The 27293-nt window shown below is 40.0% G+C and overlaps 1 protein-coding gene across 2 annotated transcripts; it reads left to right on the forward strand.

Annotated features, from left to right (window-relative positions):
- Window positions 1–404: 404 nt before the first annotated feature.
- LOC131258296 (ABC transporter B family member 15-like) lies at window positions 405–27293 on the forward strand. 2 transcript variants are annotated; one of them, XM_058259528.1, is made up of 7 exons: window positions 405–757; window positions 1070–1124; window positions 1235–1413; window positions 2395–2852; window positions 4266–4806; window positions 6288–7193; window positions 25638–27293. In XM_058259528.1, the coding sequence occupies exons 1-7, from the start codon at window positions 542–544 to the stop codon at window positions 27009–27011; spliced, it is 3729 nt and encodes a 1242-aa protein (XP_058115511.1). In that variant the 5' UTR covers window positions 405–541; the 3' UTR covers window positions 27012–27293. The 2 variants fall into 2 exon arrangements, with proteins under 2 accessions (XP_058115511.1, XP_058115512.1); XM_058259529.1 differs by lacking the exon at window positions 6288–7193 and having other exon boundaries at window positions 406–757.

The following is a 27293-nucleotide window of genomic DNA, read 5'->3' on the forward strand; positions in this document are numbered from 1 at the left end:
CCTGAGTTTTGTGTAAACTCAAAATTTCATAATCTTTTGAACTTGGTGAGTTATAATAGATTAATGCGTTTGATGAAAGTCACATGTCAGGTGGGCCCCACTTGCAAAACTATTGTTGGCATTATCCCTGTTGTACCATGTGTTGTGGCCCGTCTGAGTTGTGGATATAACTGGTTTTTAGCCATTGATCCTAACATTAATCGTAGAAACTGATAGACGGAGTGGATTTCACATATATAATATCATGATCGGCACACAGACCTGTCGTTTTAAACAGGTGTGATGGAGGATTCCAGTCCGTAGGAGGGAGGGGTTTGCAAAATTTTGATACTCCAGCGTTTACCATATCAGCTCGCTTAAAAAAGGGCGTTGCGTGTATTTATAGACAACAGAGGTGTATATATACAAAAGAACATGTCACGGGGTGACCGTGGGTGCTTTCAAAACCGCTTGCAGCTGGTGTGTAAGGAGGCTTTCTTTCACTGTTTCTCGTCGCAGTGGGTTTTGGAGAGGAGGAGAAGAAAGGAAGAAGAAGAGTAAGATGGGGACGGTAATAAAAGAGAGAGGGAGCTCTTCTTTATGGACAATCTTTGTGCATGCAGACCGCGTAGATATTTTGCTGATGACTCTTGGCTTTTTGGGTGCTGTTGGTGACGGTTTCTCCACGCCGCTCATGCTCTTCATTACTAGTCAGATTATGAACAATCTGGGTGGTGCCTCTCACTCCAGTCCTGACTTCACTCAAAAAACCAACAAGGTCTCCTCTCTCTCTCTCTCTCTCTCTCTCTCTCTCTCTCTCTCTCTCTCTCTGCATAAGGTGGGTCCCGCCATGAAATTTACCCGGCATGAAATCAGGTCGGCCACTCATGAAAAAGCATGGGTGGTTCTGAACCGACTTGCGCGTGTGGCCTGCCTGATGAGTAGACCGGCTAGAATGATTTCTTACCAGGTTATCATCAAGGTGGGGCTCACCTTTTCCACCAGTTTGGTGAAATACACAAGTGGCACATGTCCACCAATGATTTTTTTCTTCCTTTATACGAGACTAATGGCTCCATGAAATATGTAGAATGCTGTGAGTCTATTGTACCTGGCGTGTGGATTATTGGTGGCTTGCTTCTTAGGTATAGATATGAACATTTTCTTCTCCCTCTCTCTATTTTCTGTGTTTTTAGGATTGTCCTTGCTTGTAAATATGTAAATACAGGAGAGTAATTCTGTAAATAATGGGCAGAGGGGTATTGCTGGTCGAGAACGGGAGAGCGACAGGCATCGAGAATGAGGGCCAGATATCTAAAAGCAGTGCTAAGACAAGACGTGGGATACTTCGATCTCCAGGTGGCAAGCACTACAGAGGTCGTCATAGGCGTCTCTAATGACTCAAATGTCATCCAAGATGTTCTCAGCGAAAAGGTATTATCTCTCACACTGCCCGCCCCGCCCCCCCCCTTACTCTCTCTCTCGTGCAGTCGTGCCTATCCTTTTCAGCTTCCATCTGCAGGTGTAATTACCTTTTTATCCTTTTTCAGTGCCTGTGACACATGCGTTGAGACAGATATAAGAAGTAAACGAAACTTTTTCAGTTTAGTCAGCATCTTTAAGTTTCTTTTATTAATGAGTATAAATCACCTACACCCCTTGCATTCTACAGTCTACACACCTTTCTAGAATGGGTGGTACTTCGAGAAGTCTTTAGTAAAAACAAGTTTGATTTTTGAATTACGGTCCTTCCAGGCTTTCATGTTTGCGCTGCTACATCTAACCCGTCCAATAAGTTGGCCCCACCATCAGGATCACCTTGTACAAAAAATGGAGCGAACCAAACTTGTATTTCGTTATGTATTAGTGGCTTCACATTGTTTTCATGGTGTGACTCACTGGATAAGTGGATAGGGCTGATTTTTGCACCAGATGATCCCTGTGGTGGGGCCAAAATAGTGGAAGTATTGGATCGTACTTGCACTTAAAAAGGATGGAAGTTATCCGTTGGGTGGACTGTGCCTTGTTGTCCAACGTGTTGCACTTGAAACCTTCTCTTTGTAGAAATTAATTTGATTTGATCACCTACAACTGACTGTATGTTAATTTAGCATGTAACGCTTTCAACAGCCAATCTTCCCTTCAAATGTAAAACAATATTTCTGAAGGCATAAAACAAATGGTCCGTACATCACAGTTGGTTGCAAGTGATTAGTTCTCCAACTGGAAAATAATCTAACCACGCACGTGCAATAGATCCAAAACGTCGATCAGATCCGTCCCACAAAACGCAAAGATGTCTTTAGCAGTCCATTTCATCCATGCACTGTGGTCCACCTGACGTGGGATCGGCAAACCACCACGATTTCATGCGAATGGCCTTCACTCATATTCGGTTGACTGATCGGGTTACAGGTACCCAATTTCGTGATGAACGTCGCAACATTCATAGGGAGCTATGTAGTGGCATTCCTCATGCTGTGGAGGATGGCGTTGGTAGCATTCCCGTTCGTGCTGCTTCTTATCATACCGGGGCTGATGTACGGTCGGATGCTGATGAGCCTGGCTAGGAAGATACGGAATGAGTACAACAAGGCAGGGAGCATCGCGGAGCAGTCTATCTCGTCAGTTCGAACCGTTTACTCCTTTGTGGGGGAGAGGAAGACCTTGGCCGAGTTCTCCGCGGCCTTACAAGGGTCGGTGAAGCTGGGTCTCAGGCAAGGCCTGGCCAAGGGTTTAGCTATTGGAAGCAACGGCATCACGTTCGCCATCTGGTCTTTCATGGCTTGGTACGGCAGCAGGTTGGTTATGTACCATGGCGGGAAAGGAGGGAGCGTCTTTGCTGTTGGTGCTGCTATTGCTGTTGGAGGCCTGTAAGGAATTCCTTCCTTCTCACTTCATGCACTCCTAGTGTCTTTTATTTTATTTTTAAAAGCAATGCCTGATGGGGTTATATCAGGCAGGCTGTAAAACTAACATGGGGCGTTCCTTTGGTGGGTCCTACAATGGAAGTATTTGGTCGGTTTCCATCCCATTGGTTCGTTTTCATTTTTTTTTAAAAATAATATATATATATATATATATATATATATATATATATATATATATATATATATATATATATATATATATATATATATAAGCCATAGAAAAAGTAAAAGTGCACGAAAGCTCTCCATGCATAGGACCTGATTCTGGATACATCATTAGTGAATGGCACTGTAACAAATATTGCCGAGATTTTGATGATCCTAGATATTCCCGTGGTATTATGATTAGATTATAATATCATAATAATATCTAGGATTTTCAAAATCTCGTCAATTTTAAATTTTCGCCATTTTATCAGAAAATTTATTTAGAAGTGAATATTTCATTTAATGCTTTTTATAAAAGGGTTTTTACTAACTTATCATAAATATTTAAAAAAAATTATTTTGAATTTTTTCTGATAATATCGCTGAGAAAGCTGTCAAAATTCTGCAAATCTCCCGACGAAATTCTCAAGCTGAGAAATTGCAGATAACAATATTTTACACGGTGTGTACTCAAGCGGACTGCGTCCTACCCCAGTCCGGACGCTATTGGATGGATATCGGTCCAGGCATGGTCTGCGTGGGGCCCACCGTGATGTATGAGTTTTATCTACGCCGCTCATCCATTTTCCAGACGATTTTAGGAACCAAATCCAAAATTGAAGCAGATCCAAGGCTCAAGTGGACCACACCATAGAAACCCGCGGTGATAATTAGGCATACCGTTGAAGAGGGCCCACTGTGATGTTTACATGCAATCCATCCTGTTCAAAAGCTCATAAAAACCTGCATGAAGGGAAAACACAAGTGTAAGCTTGATCCAAAAGTTCGCTAGCCCCAATAAGTTTTTAATGGTGGGCGTTCAATCCCCACTGTGTGGTCCACTTGAGCCTTGAATCTTCCTCATTTTTTGTTTCAAACATAAAATGACCTGAAAAAAATGGATGAACAGTGCGGATAAAAATCATAAATTACGGTGGGCCCCGCAGATTCCCGCTCAATACTTCAAAATGGTCCTTTAATATGTATTTTTTTTTATAGGAAAAATGTTAAAGCACTTTCTTTTGTAAAACCTTAGAAATGTAAATCAATTCCTCAGCTATTTGTTTATGCGAACAGAAACTCGATTTATATGAAAAATGAATTTAACAGTAATCTCTCAGTACAAAAATCCCTCCGTTCATTTCTTATCCTCCTAACGCGGCGTTTCTTTTCCATCTTGTTTCTATGAATTAATGGATCATCCATCAGAGCACTGGGTTCGGGACTTTCCAACGTCAAGTACCTCTCTGAAGCTTCAACGGCCAGCGAGCGGACAATGCACGTAATGAATAGAGTTCCCAAGATCGATCCTGAAAACATGGAAGGAGAGATTCTCGAGTCGATATCAGGAGAGGTGGAATTCAAGAACGTGGAGTTCGCCTACCCATCCCGTCCCGATACGATCATCTTCCATAGCTTTTGCCTGACGGTCCCTGCTGGAAAGGCAGTGGCGCTGGTGGGTGGAAGCGGTTCAGGGAAATCGACGGTGATAGCTTTGCTGCAGAGGTTTTACGATCCTCTGGGAGGAGAAATACTGGTGGATGGGATCAATATCCAGAGGATACAGCTGAAATGGCTACGATCTCAAATGGGGTTGGTAAGCCAGGAGCCAGCCCTGTTCGCGACGTCCATAAAAGAAAACATCCTCTTCGGGAAGGAAGAGGCAACCATGGAAGAGGTCATAGCTGCTGCTAAGGCAGCTAATGCTCATGACTTCATCTCCCAGTTGCCACTCGGATACGATACTCAGGTTTACTTTTCCTCCCCATCATTTATACCGTCATAGTTCACCATCATCACGATACTGACTCACGCACCATACATACAAACGGGGGCACACACCATATCCCGTGGCCCACTAAATCCACTCCCTCGTCCATCACGAGGTGTGCATTATCTAGACAGTGCATACTATATCACTCCCTCGCCCATCACGAGGTGTGCATTATCTTAGACAGTACATACTATATATATATGTGTGTGTGTGCGCGCGCGCGCGCGCACTTCAGTGGGAACAATGTGAAACTTGACGCGGATTGCATACTGAGGCTGGAAATAGCGAGGTAGCTATTGGACAGCGCTCCGTGGGTCCACCATGATATGTGTTTTATCCAGGCTGTCCAGCTATTTTTACATATCATTTTATGGTATGAACCCAAAATGACACAGATCAAAATATAATGTGGACCACACCACAATAAAACAATGGTAATTGAACACCCACTATTAAAAAATTCCTAGGCCTAGAGTAATGTTTATTTGCAACCCAACCCGTTGATTATGTCACACAGACATGGATGATGGGAAAACACAAAATATGGTTTCGCATCCCTTTCCCATTGTTCCGAAGGGGTATGGAACACCTGGTTGTTAATCTGCGAGCGAGTAATGCTAGAATAGTGGATAGAACTTGATGGATGGAGTGGATTTTACATGTACAGCATGATAAGCCCCACAGGCTTGAGTGTTTCAAGCTCTACGTAAAACACTTGGTAGAGGACTAAAGAAAGGCTACGCTCCTTATTTTAGTTCACCATTTTATTACTGGTGATCAATCATCCTCACACGTAGCACTCATGTACACCTATCCCGACCATCCAATTTGTGGGTCGAATTGTGGCTGGAGGATTTCCCTAGAATTATGCTGATCAAGCCATCCGAACCATCCAATTAATGGCCATCAATTGGGTCGCTAAAAGGTAAATCGTAGGTGGCCATAGTCAGAGGGAAGAATCAGATGGTACATATAAGTGAGATTTTTTGTTATGCTCAATCCAGAGTTGGGTCCATGATTAAGACGGTTTGGATTTCCTTGCAAATATGCCATATGTGCCTTTGAAGAATCACCACCATTTTTACGAAAGTATAGACCACGGTGGAAAAAAAAAAGATGGAAATCCAAATCGTGGAGCCCATTTCGTGGGTGGAAATCAAGCCCCGAGATCAAACTGATTGGGTACAATCTTACCCATCCAAACGGTGGTGGGATCTTCATGCACACGTCTGGAGTGGTGCAAACCATATTCATGCACACGTCTTCAGGACGTAGGCTGTCCAAGTTGTGGGATCTTCTTATGATAGGTTGTAGCTGAAAAATTCAACTGATCAAATGGGCGCCGTCCATTTGTGGCCCATGATGAAAAGCTTGGATAGACAACAGTCCATACTGATCAAAGTGGGATTTCAAAATCTGTCCCGGGTGCAATAACATGATCACGCATGCACGTACAGGTGGGCGAAAGAGGGATTCAGATGTCTGGAGGCCAGAAACAAAGAATAGCGATTGCAAGGGCAGTACTGAAGGCACCACGAATCCTTCTCCTAGACGAGGCCACCAGCGCACTAGACTCTGAGTCGGAGAGGATCGTTCAAGAAGCGCTGGACATGGCCGCAGTTGGTCGGACCACCATCATGATTGCACATCGCCTTTCCAGCATCCGTAATGCCGACCTGATCGCAGTCGTCCAAGGTGGTGAGGTCATGGAAACCGGCTCCCATGATGCCTTGATTCAGAACGAAGACGGGCTATACACTTCACTCATCCTACTCCAGCAAACAGCAACAGCAACCCAACAACAAGAAGGTGAAGAAACCTCAATAGGCCGCACTTTCAGCAGCCGAAGGCTATCAGCTGCAAGCAGATCCAGCTCGGCCAACTCATTTTCAGCAGCGGGAAATCAGCATCGAACATTTGGAGAAGAAGAAGAAGAAGAAGAAGACAATGTAGACAAAAAGCAAGCATCTGCAGTGCCGAGTTTCAGGAGATTACTGCTGCTGAATCTGCCTGAATGGAAACAGGCAAGTTTGGGATGCATGGGTGCGGTGGCTTTCGGTGCAGTGCAACCAATGTATGCATATGCAATGGGCAGCATGATATCTACCTATTTCTTGAAGGATGATGGGGAGATCAAATCCAAGACGAGGAATTATAGTCTTTTCTTTATGTCCTTGGCCTTCTTTTCCTTCTTCGTCAATATCATACAGCACTACAACTTTGCAGCAATGGGTGAATATCTTACAATGAGGATAAGGGAGAGAATGCTGTCCAAGATCCTCACCTTCGAAGTGGGTTGGTTCGATCAGGATGAGAATTCTACAGGAGCCGTATGCTCTAGGCTGGCCAAGGATGCCAATGTGGTACGTATGATTGTCCTTCACTTTTTAAGTGTCTCGTACTATTCGTACGTGTGGATCGCGCGGAGCACAGCCCAAATTCACATTGGTCCAGCCATCTTAACCATGTTGTTTTGGTTGTAGAAATTTGGATTGCTGACCGTATTACATTAGCCGTCCATTCGATTGGACAGCATTTTGATGGTTATGATTGGTTGATCAGTATGAAATTCAGGCTGCTCTCCATCCACAGTAGAACTATGGATTAGGTTCACATACGCCACGTAGACTGCCGATATGGCATACAGCTTTGTCACTGTCATCCTTAACCTAGACCATTCATCGGGTGGGGACCACAATGGAGGGTCCACAATTTAAAGTTCAAAAGATACCTATTTCCATTGGTGGCTTACAAATGAGCACTTTGAAAGATGAGAAAGAAACATGAATAACCGTTCATGTTCAATGAGGAAAGGGCTAGGATGGTCCTGATGATGATCTTTTGAGCTTTGGACCAACCAAAGTAGGACCCACTCTCTCTCTTCTTTCTTTTTTTCTTTTTTCTTTTTTTTTTTTAAAAAAATAAAAAATAAAAATTATAAAGTCACCAAGTGTGCAGTCGGTTGATTTTGATAAAACAGGGATGAAAGAATCTCTGAGATGAATTGTACGGTGGAGCTCAGAACAGGGTAGAACCATCTCTCCACCCTACACATAGCAGGGTGATTTTCATTTGGGACCATCCATCTAATAACACCTACTATGGATGGGATGGCAGATGTATCAAAATCAAGTCCGGGTTCATGCTTTTGGTTCGGTTTTTTACGTTCTCCAGGAAATTCATTCCAACCCAGCTTTATGCTAGGAAATAGATAAGAGAATTGAAACAGAATTTCCCAAGTTTTCAGAAACCCAATACTCCATTAACCAGACAAAATTTAGTTATTCTTCAACAAATATCAAGCTGCCTCAAACATGGAAAAAGACTTCCCCAACAGCCAAAAATAAGCCTGGGTATGATTGATGGATGATATGACTGTATTGACCCAATATGACCTGACAAAGGACTAGGTGGAGCCATACGACCGATATCAGTAGTTATATGATAAGCCAAAACCAATTTCTAAACTATGATCTAAACACACATGAATATTATAATTACAGCCGAATAAAGTAGCATGGAAATTGAAAAGATGTGTAAAAGTGTGATTTTTGAAATTACATGGGCCATCCATGGTAGGCCCCACTAGATGGAGCTAGTGCTGGATGTGTACAATTTCTGAGTGCATATATATATATTAAAATATAATCAGTCAATGAGATGTCGTCATTAGTGATGAACTTATGATGCCTTTTAGTAAACTAGTAATTTGGTAAGATTCCAATAGTTTATTAAATAATTATTCCCAACAAACTATGGCCGTAAAGAAAGTCAAAAGGATAGCTGGTTTTGGAATGGTGAGACAGAGGTGAGGACTGGTTTGCTAACTTTATTGATCTTTGTTATATTAATCGGTTGGGTAGAGTATGCATGTTCACTTTACAATTGTACATGTGACATGTCATTAGCCCAGTCTAAATCATCCAAACTGCGAGTCTCAAAGTTCATATTTGATGAGCCTAAGATTAGAATAATCTTGTTTGTGAGTTTATATGGTTGGATATATTTTGTCATTTTCAAAGAACCGTCAAATGTTAGATTCTCTTTCCTTCCAAGGTGACAGCTTTATTTAATGTGAATGTGGCGTCAGTGCACACGCATGTAAACCATGGCGTTATTCTCACCTTTGATTAAAGAAATGGAAGAACCATTTCTCTAATTCTCTTTTTCCATGTTCCAATATAACTCAGGCATTTATTTTAAAGGGCATGATCTAGACGTGAACTACTGCTTTCTTCTCAGAAAAAAGCAGGAATTTTTCTTCCCGTACAACCACGCTTACAATAAATTAAGCGCCCCTTTGATTAGTGGGAATCTATGAAAGGAAAATTATAATTATTAATGTTTTCTCTTCTGTTAAAACCTCCTGGCCTAACTCTTTTGGAAAAGAACCGCCTAACATGACATGCCAATCACATTCTACCTTGAACAGCTACTCGAAACTCAGTAGTGCTAAAATAGTAGTAGATCATTTTTCCTAAATTAAGATAAAACTCCATCAACCTCTGCGGACCACTTGAATTATCATTTCTTTATGCATCATGTAACGAGTGCTACAGTAGAAATGAAATTCTTCACAAACCAAATCTTTTCTATATACATTATTATATGTGCTGGGTGCTACTAGCCTACCTTCTTGAGGAACTGTCCCAATATCAACGTATGATGTATCATATGTTGTTGATTTCTTAAATCTGTAAACAACAGAGTCTGTCGATGCCATTGATAGACCGAGCAGATGTTTGATGCCGTCGGAAAAATTCAAAAAATCTATGTTTTGTCGATGGAATGTTTTGATGTTTTACTCAATGCCATTGAAGTCCCATCGAAGGTAACATCAAGTATGCGCGCAGAATTGCGTAAGTGCAGGATTTGTTTTCTATTCCAATTGTGATACTATATAGGGCTATATATATCAGGTGTAATAGGGACTTGGGAGTATAGAGAGGTGTTCTATGTTTTTTAAATTATTTCCTAAGGGTTTCAAGGGCATAGCTTGGGCTTGAAGAGTAGATTCAAAGCTTGTTCGCTTGTAATTGTCTGCTTTCATAATGCATCACCGTCGCTTTGTGCTATAGTTTTTTTTTTTCGTAAGGGTTTTTCCACATAATTTTGTTTGAACTTGGTTGTGCAATTGGAGTATATGCTTAATTAATTTATATGTGCTTTCGCGGTTCCCCAATAAGTGATATCAGAGATTGAATATGAAAGCATAGTATCAATGGCTTTTAATTCAAAGTTCGATGATGAAAAATATTACGGAAAAAATAATTTTGAACTATGGAATGGTAAGATGACCGGTTTCCTAGTTGAGCAAGGATTGGACGATGCTCTCCTTAAAAAGCAAATGGAATCTATAACAGATGATGAATTGAATAAGATGGATAAGAAAGCGAGAACTTCTATTCAATTGTGCTTAACGGATGATGTCCTCTATAATGTCATGAGAGAGAAAAACTGTAGCAAGTATATGGGCGAAGTTAGAGAATATTTATACTAAAAAATCTCTTAAAAATTGCTTGTACTTGAAGCTTCAGTTATTCAATCTAAAGATAGCGGATGAGGCTGATGTTGAGGCCCATATTAATAACTTCAACAAGTTAATTTGTAAATCGTTATATGTGGAGTAAACAATGAAAGACGAGGATCAAACATGCATCCTATTGAATTCTCTCCCAGCTTCGTATGAGTCGTTCAACGACTCATTGTGCACCGGTAGATTGACCATTAGTGTCCAAATTGTTATCTCAACCCTTTAGTTGAAGGCGATGAGAAAGAAAAGCGGTGATGTGGGTGCCTTTACGGATGCACTAGTTACGAGGGGGCAGAATTCTAAACGGGACGGTGGATCTTCTTGATTAAGGTCCAAATCCAAGGGCAAGGATAAAGGCAAGTTGAAATCCTAGAATTATGGGATGTCAATGCATATGAAGAAGGATTGTTAGAATCATAAAGCAAAAAAAGAGAATTCAAAAAGTTCTTTCAAGAAAATCAACACTACAGAATCCAGTAAGGAAGTGAACGGTTGTGATGTGCTCACCACATCAAAATATGGATACTTAGATGAAAAATGGATTTTGGATATGGGAGCTTTGTACCATATAACTCATCATCGGAATTGGTTCACCAGTTACACTAAGTGCAATAGTGGCCAGGTCTTTATGGGCAATGATAATGCCTATAAAGTAGTTGGTGTTGAATTGGTCCATATCAAGATGTTTGATGGCATGGAGTGTATCTTAACCAAGGTGAGACATGTTCCTGAGTTGAGAAAGAGTTTGATATCTCTTGGAGCACTTGAGGCGCTTTGATGTAAATTCACAGGGTTTAATTGTGTTCTTAAAGTTTCAAAGGGAACACTCATAATCATAAAGGCACGGAGGAATGGGAACCTTTACAGGTTGATCAGGAGCACTTCATCAGGTGTAGTTGCAACATTTATAGTAGATTCCACGTTTGCACATATGTGGCATGCACGTTTGGGCCACATGAGCGAGCGGTGTATGAAGTTACTTTCTGATTGTTATTTAATTCCAATTTTTTAAAGTATTGATTTTAATATAGGTAAGCATTGTATATATGGTAAATAGTCATGGTTATCTTTTTAGTCTGGTAAACATATTTGTAAGGGTGTTCTTAATTATGTGTATTCTAATGTACGAAGTATGATACCCATGATTTTTGGTGGAGGGTCGTCATGGATTATCATCTTTATTGACGACTATTTCAGGAAAGTGTGGGTTTATTTTATGAAAAATAAATTCGACGTTTTCACCAACTTCAAGTAGTTAAAGTCGATGGTGGAAAAACAGTCAGGGCAAAAGGTGAAAGTATTGAAGATAGATAACGGTAGGGAATTCACTTCTGGGGAATTCAATAAGTATTGTAAAGATGAATGGATCGTGAGGCACAACACAGTCGGCCATACACCAGAGCAGAATGGTGTGGTTGAGTGAATGAATCAAAGAGAGCCTGATGCCTGATTAGTAATGCTAGGTTGGGTAAGGAATTGTGGATTGATGCTATTAACATGGCTAGTTACTTAGTGAATCAGTCCCCTTCTATGACAATTGAATGTAAAATGTTAGAGGAAGTATGAAGTGGTCAGCAAGTAGACTACTTGGGACTACATGTATTTGGTTATAACCCTTACTCTCATGTACTGTTAGTTAAAAGAGACAAGCTAAACCAAAGGGCTAAAAAGTATATCTTTGTCGGCTATGATGGTGGTGTGAAAGGGTATAGGTTATATGACCGAGTCACATGAAAAATCATCCTTAGTCATGATGTCAAATTTGTCGAAAGATTCTTATTTCATAAGGATGAGCACAATGAACCGAAAAAGTTAGTTGTGGACATTCAATTAGACATAAATGAGACACAGGAAGATAAATATACATGACAGAGGTATAAGAGCAGGTGGAGTAGCCACATATGAGAACGAATCGTCGTAGGGATCGTAGGATACTGACGAGATATAGGGATGATTCAAATATCACATTTTCTCTCATTAGAGATGAGGGGGATCCGTCTACTCTTCATGATGCTTTTGATGATACAGATGTAGAAAAGTAGAAAGAAGTGATGGACTCCTTATATAAGAATGAGACGTGGGAGCTTATGGAGATTTCCATAAGCCGTAAAGCGATTGAGTGCAAGTGAATATTGAAGAAAGAAAAGATAGGTCCAAGTCAAGGTTGGTAGAGAAGGGATGTGCTCAGAAAGAAGGTGTCGAATTTATTGAAATATCCATGCAGGTTGTGAAGCAAGTATCTATCAGATTTATGTTGGCATCGGTTGCCTAATTTGATCTTGAGCTGGAGGAAATAGATGTGAAGACTGCCTTTCTACATGGGGAATTGGAAAAGCGGATTTACATGAAGTAATTAGAAGGTTACAAAATACAAAGGACAAAGAATAAAGTTTGAAGGTTGTGGAGGTTGTTGTATGGTCTTAAACAGTCGCCTAGGTAGTGGTATAAAATGTTTGACTATTTTATGGTGAGTCAGAGGTTTAACAGGAGTGAATATGATCATTGTATCTTGTAAGTACAAGATACTGAGTGATGAAAAATTCATTATTCTGATTTGTATGTTGATGACATGCTTGTCGCTAGTCATAGCATGTCTAAGATCGACTTACTGAAGACTTAGTTATCAAGGACATTCGAGATAAAAGATCTGAAGTCTGGAAAGAGGGTTTTTTGGCATTAACATACACAAAGACAGGAAGAGGAGAAGGCTATGGTTATTTCAGGCGAAATACCTTGAGAAGGTATTGATGAAGTATGAGATAGACAAGGCTAAACCGGTCAGCGTTCACCACGCGACTCACTTCAAGCTATTTTCATAATAGTGTCCTAAAATCGATGAATGAAGAAAAATATGATGTCTCGTGTGCCTTTTTTGAGCGCAGTTGGCAGCTTAATGTCATGATTTGTACAAGACCGAATATTTCACATGCAGTGGGTGTTATTATCAGATACATGTCTAACCCCAGTAAGCAATACTAGGAAGCAGTGAAATAACTACTTCGATACATTCGAGGTACGCAAGACTACGTCTTATCTTTTGAGAAATCAGGGGCCAAGTTAGTAGGCTATGTGGATTTTGACTACATGGGCAGTATGAGAAATAGAAGGTTGACTTTTGGTTACTTGTTTGTGCTAGCGGGTGGGGCAATCAGTTGGTTGTCGAAGCTTCAGTCTCTGGTGACTCTTTTTACGACCGAAACTGAGTACATGGCAGTAACAAAAGCATTCAAGGAAGGCATTTGGTTGGGAGGGATGATAAATCATTGGTGCTTTAGTAGGAGGCCGTGCCGATTAATTGTGATAGCAAAAGTGTGATCAATTTGGCAAAAAAAAAATCATTTTATCACTTATGTACAAAAACATATTGATGTGCGTCATCATTTTATCAGACAAGTACTTGAAAAAGAAAGGACTCAAGACAAAATTCACACGACCATGAATCCTGTTGAAATGCTCACTAGGTTCTCATAGAGAAGTTTAAGTTCCATGCAACTTCTCTGGGCTTGGCGTAGGCATAAATGAAAGATGGTGTATACACGAGAAGCGATGATGGAGTTATGATGCAAAACTAGAATTAAAGATGAGGATATTAGCTATGAAAAATGAAGATTGAAAACATGGTGGAAATTCTTGTTGATGTCTTAAATTTGTAAACAATAGGGTTTGTCGATGCCATTGACAGACCACTCGATGCCATCAAAAAAAATTCAGAGGATCCATGTTTTGTTGCTAGAATGTCTTGGTTCCATCGAAGTCCTATCGAAGGTGCTATTGAGCGCATGCGCAAAATTGCATAAGTTCGAGATTTGATTCCTATTCTGATTATGACACTATATGGGGCTATATATATCGAGTGTAATAGGGACTTAGGAGTATATAGAGGTGTTCTAGGTTTACTAAATTCATTCCCAAGGGTTTCAAGGGCATGGCTTGAGGAGTAGATTTGAAGCTTGTTAAAATCGTTAATCTCTATCTCTTGTAATTTTCTGCTTTCATAGTGCATTAGTATTGCTTTGTTCTGTGGTTTTTTTCCTGTAAGGGTTTTTCGACGTAAAATTCGATTTATTTGTGTTTGAACTTGGTTGTGTGATTGGAGTACTTTGCTTGATTCATCTTCGTGTGCTTCTGTTGTTCCCCAATATCACACTCTACCTCGAAAATCTTTTCAAAACTTGGTAATGCTAAAATATCACTAGTAGATATTTTTTTTCTTAATAAATACAAAACTTTGCTTAGCCTCCCCAGACCATGTAAACTATCACGCTACAACAAAATTGAAATTCTTCATGAACCAACAATAAAAAAGTTGTTATCACATGAAAACTCTGTACATCGCTGATAGCTTTAGGCATTAACCATTCTCTAATGGCTCTCTCTTTCTCATTAATAAGAATGCCCATGGTACTCACAACATTGAAAAAAAAAACATAAGTATATTAATGACAAAGCTCCACCTCTTAAAATTTATGTACAACTTATTCTACTTAAAAGAAATAACACTTCTTATGAGTGACCAACATACTCATTATGGTTGTATATCAGTATATCATCGAAATAAAACATGAAAAATTAACTGATAAAGGGTTCATTATTGGGGGGACACACAAACGCACATGGTTCATCAACCTCATGAAGGTACTTAGGGTACTATAAAGTCCAAACAACATCATTATTGGGGGGACACATAAACGCAACCCTGAGTTATAATAAAAAATAAGAGATCAAACAAATCAAGCACGTAGAGAATACAAGGTTTTACTTGGAAAAACCGTTAAGTGAAAAAAAACATGGCATAAACCTACAATGAATCCACTATTATCGACAATGAATCCACTATTATAAATAATGTTACAAGAGATGAACGAACTTACCAATCTGAGAAACCCTGATTACCCTTTACAAAACCCTAGCTTTTCTTTCCCTTTGCTCCAAAACAAGCCTAACACGTTTCCAATACCCTAATCCCTAATTACAAACCCTTTAAAAAGGATTAAAAATGAATTAGGAACCAAAACCCGCAATTCCGTACAACTACGCAAGTCGGTCGATGGGAGCTTCGATCATATCGAGTGCCATCGACAATCCATTAATGGGATCGAAGCCACCTTCGATTAAATCAATTAAAACTAAAAATTGTCTAGTGAGCAAAGGCCAAATAACAGGATTTTCTCAATGGGATTGAGTGGGCAGTCGATGGGATTGACATCTGCTTGATGGGATCGAGTGGTTTGTCGATGCCATCAACAAACTCGATTACAGACAAATTTAAGATATTTGATAACAACCTCCACCATGTCTTCGATTATCACGAACCATAACTCCAAGCTCCATCTCTAATTGCCTTCATCATAGCTCCACCATTGTCGTTATTTCTTGTGAACACTCTGCCTTCGTCAAGCCATCGTTAAGCTTAGAGAAGTCGCACAAAAATCGAACTTCTCTATAGGAACCACCTTCATATGCATGTCCATTGGATTCATGCTTGTGTAGCTTCTCAAGAGTCACTTTGCCATCCACAAGCACTTATCGGATAAAATGATAACGGAAATCAATATGTTTAGTATAAGAATGCTAAACCGAATTCTTTGCTAAATCGATTGCGCTTTTCCTATCACAATTTACCGGCACAACTTCCTACTAAAGCTTAGGTTGATTTATCTTCCATTTCAACCAAACACCTTCTTTGAATACTTTTGTGTATCTTCTGTCTGTGATAACCGTAACCTTCTCTTCTGTATGTCTCTGTAAATATCTTTGTCGAGAATCTTCTTTATAGCCCCCAGATCTTTCATTTTAAATGTCCCTAACAACTGAGTCTTTAACGTATTAATCTTAGATATGATATGGTTAATAATAAGCATATCATCTATGTACAATACTAGTAGAATGAATTGTCCATCATTTAGTATTATAATAGACACAATGATCATATTCACTTCTGGTAAATCGCTGACCCCTCACGAAAGTATCAAACTTTATTTTATGCCCCATTCACTTCTAACCCTTCTAATTAGTTCATGTAAATATGCTCCTCCAACTCCCCATAAAAGAAACTAGTCTTCATATCCATCTATTCCAATTTTAAGTTGTATTAGGCAACCAGTGCCGATATAAATATGATAAGCACTTGCTTGACTACAGGCACGAAAATCTCATTGAAATTGATACCCTCCTTATGCGCATACCCTTTTATGACCAATCTTACCCTACATCTATCACGTTTCTTCTTGTAAATCCACTTTCAACCAATCGCTTTATGCCTCACTAGAAGCTCTATCAACTCCCATATCTCATTCTTATGCAGGGAATCTATCTCGTTATACATGGCTACTGTCCACTTCTCAGCATCAAAACCATCTAATACTTCCTAGAAGGTTGACGAATCCCCCTCATCCATAATGAGGTGAATGCAATATTCGAATCATCCCTGTACTTAACTGGCAATCTGCGATCTCTTGGCGGATTTCTTCTAAGAGGTGGCTGCTCTTGTACCTCTGCCTATAACTCAGTCTTGGCTTATGTATCTTTTTTTTTAAAATCTCGACATCAATGACTGTTGATTTCTCCGGTTCCTTTTTTTGTCCTTGCAGAATGAGAAATCTTCATTAAACCTAACATCTTGGCTAATTATGATCATCTATGTGACTCGATTGTATAACCTGTACCCTTTCACACTATCATCATAGCTCATAAAAATATACTTCTTAGATATTTGGTCTAGCTTATCTCTCTTAACTGATGGTATATGAGAGTAAGCGTCATAACCAAATACATGCAACTATGAATAGTCTACTCATGACCACCCTACACTTCTTAAAGAATCTTGCAGTCTATTGGTGTATACGAGGACCGATTCACCATGTAACAAGTCGTGTTAACGACCTCCGTCCATAACTCCTTTCTCAATCCAACATTACTCAACATTCTTCAGACTCTCTCTAAGAGAGCTTAATTCATCTGTTCTACCACTCCATCCTGCTCAGGAGTGTCTTATTGTATTGTGCCTCACAATCCCTTCATCTTTGTAAAAATGATTGAATTCCTTTGAAGTAAATTTGCCTATATTATCAGTCCTTAATACTTTCAGTTTTTGCCCTGTATGCCTTCTAACCATCGCCTTCCACACTTTAAATATGGTGAAAATATCAAATTTATTTTTAAGGAAATAAACCCACACTTTCCTAGAGTAATCATCGATGAATGAGACAAAATATGATGACCCCCAGTAGAAACAACATGCGACGGGTTTCATACATCTGAATGCACATACTCAAGCACATCTTTACAAACATGCTTTCCAATTTTAAAAGTTAGCCTTGATTGTTTACCATATATACAATGCTCACATATGCTAGGTTTAATATTTTTAAAAATAGGAATCAAGCAACAATCAAAAAGTACATTCATGTCATTGTCGCTATGTGGCCTAGGTGCGCATGCCACAATTGTACCGATGTGGATTCCACTACAGTCGCTATAACTCCACACATCTTAGTGTTTCTGATCAACTTGTATAGATTACTGCTTCATAGTACTTTCATCAATATAAGTGCCCCTTTCGAAAATTTTGAGGAACTTGTTATAACCAGTGAACTTATAGCCAAGTACCTTAAGGGCCCTTAGAGATATCAAATTCTTCATAAGGTCTGAAACATGTTAAACATCGGTCAGAATATGCTCCACCCCATCAAACATTCTGATGTACACCGAAATAATTTTAACAACTTTACAGACAATGCCATTGCTTATAAAAACTTGTCCACTATTGTACTCGTTGTATATGGTGAACCAATTCCTGTGAGAAGTCATGTCGTATGAGACCTCCAAATTTAAAATCTAGTCGATAGTAAGGTAATCAGATTTGGATGCAGTCAAGACATTACCATATTCCACCTCCTCGCATGATTGCATTGTGTTGGCCTCTTTTGACGCATTCTCAAAATTTTCTCCCTTTTGAGCCTTAGAGTTTTTTGCAATCCTTCTTCATATGCCATGTCATCCCACAATTTCAGTACTTCATCTTACTATTTCCTTTCGATTTAGATCGTAATCGAGAATTGCCCTTCTCCCTTTCAGTATTCCTTTTCTTAGGAACCAATGCATCCATAGAGGTACATCCATTTTTTAATTATTTCTCAATTGCTTCTCATAAAGGGTTGCGATGAAAGTCTCCACATCAATAGTATCCCTACCATGGATCAATGTCTTTACCAGATTCTCAAAAGATGGTGGATGCAAATTTAAGGGAATTAAGACTTGATTTTCCTCTTCGATATTAACCTCGGCATTCGTATGTTTATATAGCAAATCGCTGAAAGTGCTCATGCATTCATTAATGTCTAACCCCCTCTGTCATCTTAAGATTATATAATTGCTTCTTAAGATATGGACAACTACACAGGGATTTCTTCACGTGCAAACCATCCATTTTCATCTATACCTCTTCAGCGGTCTTTTGATCGAGGACATTATATATGACATTGTCCACTAGACACAATTGTATCAAGGTCGTAGCCCTTTTGTTTAGTTTATCCCACTCTTCATCAGTCATAGATGTAGGATATTTTCCATTACTAAGGAGAGCGTGTTACAATCCTTATTGAATTACGAGTGGGTAAAATTTTGAGTGGGACAATGGATCTTCTCGATTGAGGTCCAAATCCAAAGGCAATGGTAAATTCAAGTTGAAGTGGTGGAATTGTAGGATGTTCGAGCACATGAAGAAGGATTGTTAGAATCCTAAGGCAAGAAAAGAGAATTCAGAGGATTCTTCTAGGGAGGCCAACTCAGTGGAATCCAATGAGGAGATGAACGGTAGTGACGTGCTCATCGTATCAAAATCTGAGTACTTTGACAAAGAATGAACTTTGGATACAAGGTCTTCATACCATATAACCCCTTAACAAAGTTGGTTCATCAGTTACAGTAAGTGCGATGGTGGCCAGGTGTTTATGGGCTATAATAATGCTTGTAAAGTGGTAGGTGTTGGATCGGTGTGCATCAAGATTTTTGATGGCATGGAGTGTATTTTGACTGAAGTGAGACACATTCCTGATTTGAAGAAGAGCCTAGCATCTCTAGGAGCACTCAAGGCGCTTGGGTGCAAAATCCACCGGTTTGATCATGTTCTTAAAGTTTCAAAGGGGACACACATAGTTATGAAGCAAAGAGAGGAACGAGAACCTTTATAAGTTGATCAGGAGCATTGCATCAGGTAGAGCTGCAACATGTATAGGGGATTCCACTTCTGCACGTATGTGAAATAGACGCCTAGGCCACATGAGCAAGTGGGGCATGGAGATACTTTCTGATTGTTGTTTAATTCTAACTTTTAAAAGTTTTGATTTTAGTACATGCGAGTATTATATATATAGTAAACAATTAATGATTTCTTTTAAATTTGGAAAACATGCATGTGAGGGTGATCTTTATTATGTGCATTCTCATGTATGGGGGTCGTCGCCCATGATTTTTGGTGGAGGGTCGTCATGGTTTGTTACATTCATTGATGATTATTATAGTAAAGTGTGGGTATATTTCATGAAAAATAAATCTGATATTTTCACCAACTTCAAGCAGTGGAAGGAGATGGCGGAAAAATAGTCAGGGTGAAAGGTAAAGGTAATGAGGACTGACAATGGTGGGGAATCCACTTCTGGAGAATTTAATAGGTATTGTAAAGATGAAAGGATCGTGAGACACAACACAGTATGCCACATACCAGAGTAGAATAGTGTGGCTGAGTGGATGATTCAGACTCTCTTGTAGAGGGCCTGATGCATAATCAGTAATGCCGGGTTGGGCAAGGAACTATGGATTGAGGTCATTAACACGGCTTATTACTTGGTGAACCGGTCTCCTTTTATGAAAACTGATTGTAAGATTCAAAAAAAAGTATGGACTGGTCACTAAGTAGATTACTTGGGAATACATGTATTTGGTTACGATGCTTACTCTCATGTATCATCAATTGAGAAAGATAAGGTGGATGCTTAGGTACCCGGATTTTGATGTCAAATTCGACGAAGGATTCTTGTTCCGTAATGATTGAGCACAAGGAATTGAAAGACGTTCATGTAGACATATATGAGATACAGGCTGATAAAGAGACGAAGACACAAGTACATGAGAAGGTAGAGCAACCACCTGTGAAAACGGAATCTACCGCGAGATCGTAGGTTACTGACAAGAAATAGGGATGACTCAAATATCGCATATGCCCTCATTACAAATAAGGATGATTCATCTACTCATTAGGAGGCTCTTAATGAGACTGACGTCAAAAAGTAGAAAGTTACGATGAATGACGAGATTGAATCCTTGTACAAGAACTAGACGTGGGAGCTGGAGTAGATAGATGTGAAGACTTCACTGAGATTTTCGCACCTATGGTGAAGAAAGTATCTATCAGATTCATGTTAGCACTGCTTGCCTAATCGTATCTCGAGCCGGAGTAGATGGATGTGAAGATTGCCTTCCTGCATATGGAATTGAAAGAGGAAATCTACATGAAGTAACTAGAAGGTTACAAAATACAAGGGACAGAGAACAAGGTTTGTAGGTTGAAGATGTCATTGTATGGCCTAAAACAGTCACCTAAGCAGTATTATAAATAGTTTGAATCTTTCATAGTTAGTCAAAAGTTTACCGGGAGTGAATATAATTATTGTGTTTATTACAAGACACTTAGTGATGGAAAATTCATTATCCTAATTTTGTACGTCAATGACATGCTTATCGTCAATCATAGCATGTCTAAAATCGACTCACTAAAGACTCAGTTATTAGTGACATTCGAGATAAAAGATCTAGGGCTGTAAAGAGGGTTCTCAGTATTGATATACACAGAGACAAAAAGAGGAGCAGCTGAGCAGGCTATGGTTATCTCAAGATGAATACCTTGAGAAGGTATTAATAAAGTATAGGATGGACAAGGCAAAGCTGGTCAACGTTCCCCACGCGACTCACTTCGAGCTATCTTCACAACAGTGTCCAAAAATAGATGAAGAAAAGTAGGATATATCTTGTGTGTCTTATTTAAGCGTAGTTTGCAGCTTAGTGTATGCCATAATCTGTACTAAGCCAGATATTTCATATGCAATGGGTGTTGTTAGCAGATACATGTCTAACCGTAACAAGTAACACTGGGAGACAGTGAAATGGCTACTTCAATACATTCGAGGTACGTAAGACTACATCTTATCATTTGAGAAATCAGGGGCCAAGGTAGTACGATATGTAGATTATGATTACATGGGCAGTGTGGATACTAGAAGGTCAACATCTAGTTACTCGTTTATGCTAGCGGCTGGAGTGATCAGTTAGATGTTGAAGTTTCAGTTTGTGGTGACTCTTTTGCACAACCGAAGCTAAGTATATGACGATGATAGAAGCGCTCAAGGAAGGTAATTTGGTTGAGGGGGATGATAAATCAGTTCGAGCTTCAGCATGAGGCTGTGTTAGTCAATTGTGATAGCGAAAGCGTAATCGATTTGGCAACTGTTTATCACTCACATAGTAAATTGATGTTCGTCATCATTTTATCCGATGGGTGCTTGACGAAGGAGGTGTGACTCTAGAGAATATCCATACCAGCGTGAATTCATCTAACAAGCTTATGAAGATGGTTCCCATGGAGAAGTTTAAGTTCTGTGCAACTTCTCTGGGCTTGACGAAGGCGCAAACAAAAGATGGAGTGTGCACGAGAATATAATGTAAGACGGAATTAGAGATGATGACATAATATATGAAGAATAAAGATTGAAGACATGATGGAGATTGTTGTTGATGTCTTATATTTATAAGCAAAAGGGTCTGTTGATGCCATCGACAAATCATTCACTGCCATCGAGTAGTGGTCGATGCCATAAAAAATCTAAAAAATCTATGTTTTATCGCTGGAACATTTTGGTGTTTTACCCGATGTCATCAAATGTGTTCGATACCATTGAAATCCCATCAAAGGTGTCATTGAGCATAAGTATAGAATTATGAAAGTTTTGGATTTGTTTCCTATTTCGATTGTGATACTATAGCATGCTATATATATCGGTGTAATCGGAATTTGATGTAGATTAGAGGTGTTTTAGGGCTTTCTAATTTGTTCCTAGGTTTTAAGGTTATAGCTTGGTTTGATAGGGATATTCGAGGCTTGTTTCTGCAAAGATTTTTACACATAAAATTCAGTTTGTTTGTGTTTGAACTTGATTGTGTGATTGGAGTACTCTGCTTGACTCATCTCTGCGTGCTTCTATGGTTCCCTAACAGGTTGTGGGTGTCATTCGTTGCCACTCATTTATTTGTACCCCATGGTTTCAACCAACTAGTCAATTGTCGCTTACAACTCCTGAATGGCTTTCTACATGATCAGAAACTCTGCTTAGTCACTGCTTAATTCCATAGCACACTTTTTGAAGAATTATTGACTCATGACCTGCTATGTATTGGAAGCCATGACATGAGAGGAAACCTCTTATACCAAATAATATAGTAGTGGCATGGAGAAAAGAAAGAAGATCACCATCTTCTACTAAGAATAAGAACTTAAGGATACAAAATTGTCCAAAAATGTGAGAGAAAATTGATATTATTGAATGAAGTGTTAATTATAGCATATTTAATGTGCTTATATAAGCAAAAGAAACCCTAAATTCCAAAATTAACTTGAAGAAAAAACTGAGATGGTAAAAAGACGTATAATAATACTAAAACTCGTAAGTAACTCTTAAATGATTAAAACCAATACTAGGAGACCATAACCAAATTCTTAAAACCTTAACAATAACACAGACAAAATTTACTAAAAATAATATTTTAAATTTAAGATCCAAATTTGATCTATAAAATAAATAAATTTTGCAAAGCCATTTTATTGGCAGTGCTTAGAGTGATTTAGTAACCTTACAATGATAAATTATACATGAGAAATGGATAACCAGCCACTATGTTGTTTAGGCCCTTTTGATCGTAATTCAAGCCTTCAGTCTTCCATCCTCATCACCTGTACTGCATCAAATATTTAGCCTCTTAAGGTGGGCCGTAATATACAATGGTTGAGATTATTTTTTTCTGATCATCCATTTGTTTTATATATGTGGCCCACTATAGTCTTGAAATAGCTTAATTTAAAGGCACACTCTAATCAATATAGCCCACTTGATGAAAAGGGATCTAATACTGACTTCATATTGCACATGTGCCAAGACGTGGATGTGCACTTCTTCCACATGCGTGTGGAATTAGCAAACCTCAGACATCATACAGTACGTAATAGTAATTCTATTAATGCAACTGGAGCTTAGTTAAGCCCACTTGTTGTGTACATGTGAGCTAATGCGCATGCCACCACATATACCAGCATTGCATACGAGTGAAATATCCAAGCCATCCATTATGTGGACCTCACTAGAAAGATACTATGTCCGAATGATAAAGGTGGTCTGCTTGGTGTGACATGATATTAGAAATAAGAGAAAACTTCAGCCGTTTTTCACCACCGTGCATTTGTTCATTTAATTGTGGCCCACCTGGCGAATGGACAGACATGATTATTCGGATAGGGAATCCGCATGGTTGTACTTTTTTGATGGATTGCTTGGATATATATTGCATTGTAGCAAGCACCCATGCACATACCAGATTTGTCCAAAAGATCAACAAAGATTAGCTGCAAGACTTGTCCAAAAGATCAACAAAGACTAGCTGGTGTCATAGCTCTGCGGGCCCCACCATGATATATGTATTTTATCCACGTTGTTCATCCATTTTTCCAACTCATTTTAATTTATGAGCCTAAAACTGAAGCAGATCCAAAGCTGAAGTGGACCATATCACAAACGGTGGGGAGAATGATGCCCACTTTTGAAACCTTCGTACGGCCCAACCTGTTCACGGGGTCACACAGGCATGGATGAAGGGAAAACAAAAATATCTGCTTGATCCGAAACTCTGTGGCTCCTGAGAAGTTTTCAATGTTAAGCTTTCAATCTCTACTGTTTCCTCTGCCTTATGTTTTGGGTTCATGCCCTAAAATGAGCTGGCAAAATGGATGACCGTTGTGAATAAAACAAATAAACCATAGTGGGTTCATGCCCTAAAATGAGCTGGCAAAATGGATGACTGATGTGAATAAAACAAATAAACCATAGTGGGGCCCACAGAGCTTTGACATCAGCTAGCTGGCTGGTTCTGCCGATGTGAGTGTGAGTCGTAAGGTGAGTACGCATAGCTAGGCAGGATAAGTCACCGGAAATAATATTTACATATGAAACTCGTCCAACTTAGCCCATATGCCTTTACCGATTCTGTATTTATCCTCTTTAACCAATTTCTATCGGACTTGGTTAGTACAGACAGACGCAGTCCGACTCAGAACGAGTATAACTGAAGTGGGACTGAGTCGCTCCATTTTGATGTAGTTCACACTGCCCATACATACATGGCATATTTTTCACAGTTGATCTGATTGGCACGTGATGAAGGATAGTCTCTCATGTGCTGACAGCTAGCTAGCTAGCCCATTCGTTTTGCCAATCTCTGTGAGTTCTCCCTATTGAATGTTGGAATTTTCCCAATAATCAGTGGTACATTTGTGTGAAACCATTGCTGGGATATGATCACCTTGTTACACTTGAGTTAGGTTCACTGATAGAATCGGCATGGCAAGATAAATGGCTTCGAACACACTATGAATGGCTCAATCAACAGGATTTCGATAGGCCTTGAAATAACATGGTACGTGAGCAGCTCCGTAGGATTGGAGATTTTCATTCAGTGGAGAAAAAGCTCAATTTCATTAACTCAAAAACCTATTAAAAAAAATCCAGTGTAAAACTTTATAGTCAAAATCTAACAACAATCAACTTAAACCCCTCATTCGTAATACCAACTTCTAATTTTAACCCCTCAAACTAATGGAATATAAGAATATTAAATATTCATGGACCTGAAGCTACTAAAAATGAAAAGAAGACGCACCATCCAGCAAAAATCAAATCCTTGTCATCCAATTTAGGAAAATTATTGTCCACCTAGATTATACAAGGTTATTTGTTAATGATTCCACATGAATCTTAGCAAATGAACGGTCCAATCTCATGCCACGTAAAAATTAACAATGATGATTATCTTGATCTAAATGCCACCTACATTATCTGCGCACCCACTTAACAGCATCTTACACAACTTCATAAAACTAGGTGAATTGCACCAATGATAAAAGTGTGTCAATTCCAGGACTTGTTCTATCTCAAATTATAAATTTTCCAACTTGCAGGTAAGATCATTGGTTGGAGATCGGATGGCTCTTGTCGTGCAGACCTTCTCTGCAGTCATCATTGCTTGGACAATGGGTCTGATCATCGCTTGGAGGCTGGCCCTTGTAATTATTGCTGTCCAACCGATCATCATCGTCTGCTTCTATGCCAGGAAGGTCCTCCTCAAGAGCATGTCCAATAAGGCGATCAAGGCCCAAGACGAAAGCAGCAAGCTCGCTGCGGAGGCTGTTGCCAATCTCCGAATTGTCGCTGCCTTCTCTTCCCAGGGAAGGATACTCCGCATGTTCGACATGGCCCAGGACGGGCCGCGTAGGGAGAGCATCAAGCAGTCATTGTTCGCCGGGCTCGGCTTAGGTACCGCTCAGAGCCTTATGATATGCACATGGGCGCTCGATTTCTGGTACGGAGGAAAGCTCATTGCTGATGGCTACATCTCAGCAAAGGCATTGTTCCAGACATTCATGATCTTGGTGAGCACTGGCCGAGTCATTGCTGAAGCAGGCAGCATGACCACTGACCTGGCCAAGGGGTCTGATGCAGTGAGGTCCGTCTTTGCAGTGCTCGATCGCTACACCCATATTGAGCCGGAGGATCCAGATGGTCGCCGCCCCAATAAACTGACCGGCAATGTGGAGCTTAGGGATGTCGACTTCGCCTATCCTGCAAGGCCCGATGTGACTATCTTCAAGGGCTTTTCCCTCAACATCGAGGCTGGCAGATCGACGGCGCTTGTGGGTCAGAGTGGGTCAGGCAAGTCAACCATAATTGGGCTGATTGAGCGGTTCTACGACCCCACGAGAGGGACAGTGAGGATCGACGGAAAGGACATAAGATCGTTCAATCTAAGATCGATGCGGAAGCACATTGCGTTGGTGAGCCAGGAGCCGACGCTGTTCTCAGGGAGCATCCGGGAGAACATAGCTTATGGGATGGATATGGTCGGTGAGATGGAGATCATGAACGCAGCCCGGGCTGCCAATGCTCACGAATTCATCAGTTGCCTCAAGGATGGCTACGATACATGGTGTGGAGATAGAGGAGTACAGCTCTCAGGCGGGCAGAAGCAGCGGATTGCCATTGCTCGAGCACTCCTGAAGAACCCAGCCATACTTCTGTTGGACGAGGCGACGAGCGCACTGGACAGCCAGTCAGAGAAAGTGGTGCAGGAGGCACTCGACATGGTGATGGTGGGACGGACGAGCGTGGTGGTGGCCCACCGCCTCAGCACCATCCAAAACTGCGATGTGATTGCTGTGCTTGAACACGGAGCGGTGGTGGAGAAAGGGACCCACGCATCCTTGCTGGCCATGGGTCCAAAGGGTTCCTACTTTTCCTTAGTCAACCTTCAACGCCCTACCACACACAATTCGTGAATCTACACTTGCTCACCCTTTTTCATGCTTGGTTTTGAACTGAGAAAACAGAGCAGTGGAGGGAAAATTGGAGTTGAGAATAACGCTCCGAAGCTTTGTTTTCTTGACCAGAAATAAACCTATTACAGGAAAATATATGTATATTCTAAGGTTTTACCAAATATAACAGAGGAGTATAGTTGGGAAAATGTATACGAAAATACTCTCTCAATGAAGACAAAAACTTTGATACTAAGGCAGATTGTGATGAACTTTGAAATTGCTCACATGACATTCAAGCAA

This window comes from Magnolia sinica, chromosome 10, assembly GCF_029962835.1.
Source record: "Magnolia sinica isolate HGM2019 chromosome 10, MsV1, whole genome shotgun sequence".
In the NCBI taxonomy this organism is placed as follows: Eukaryota; Viridiplantae; Streptophyta; class Magnoliopsida; order Magnoliales; family Magnoliaceae; genus Magnolia; species Magnolia sinica.

Excerpts from the sequence above, each read along its gene's own strand:
- LOC131258296 (XM_058259528.1), top strand. The coding sequence starts at position 542 with ATGGGGACGGTAATAAAAGAGAGAGGGAGCTCTTCTTTATGGACAATC. Across the intron at positions 1,414-2,394 it reads AAGATGTTCTCAGCGAAAAG|GTACCCAATTTCGTGATGAA; the intron begins GTATTATCTCTC and ends ATCGGGTTACAG. Across the intron at positions 7,194-25,637 it reads TGGCCAAGGATGCCAATGTG|GTAAGATCATTGGTTGGAGA; the intron begins GTACGTATGATT and ends TCCAACTTGCAG.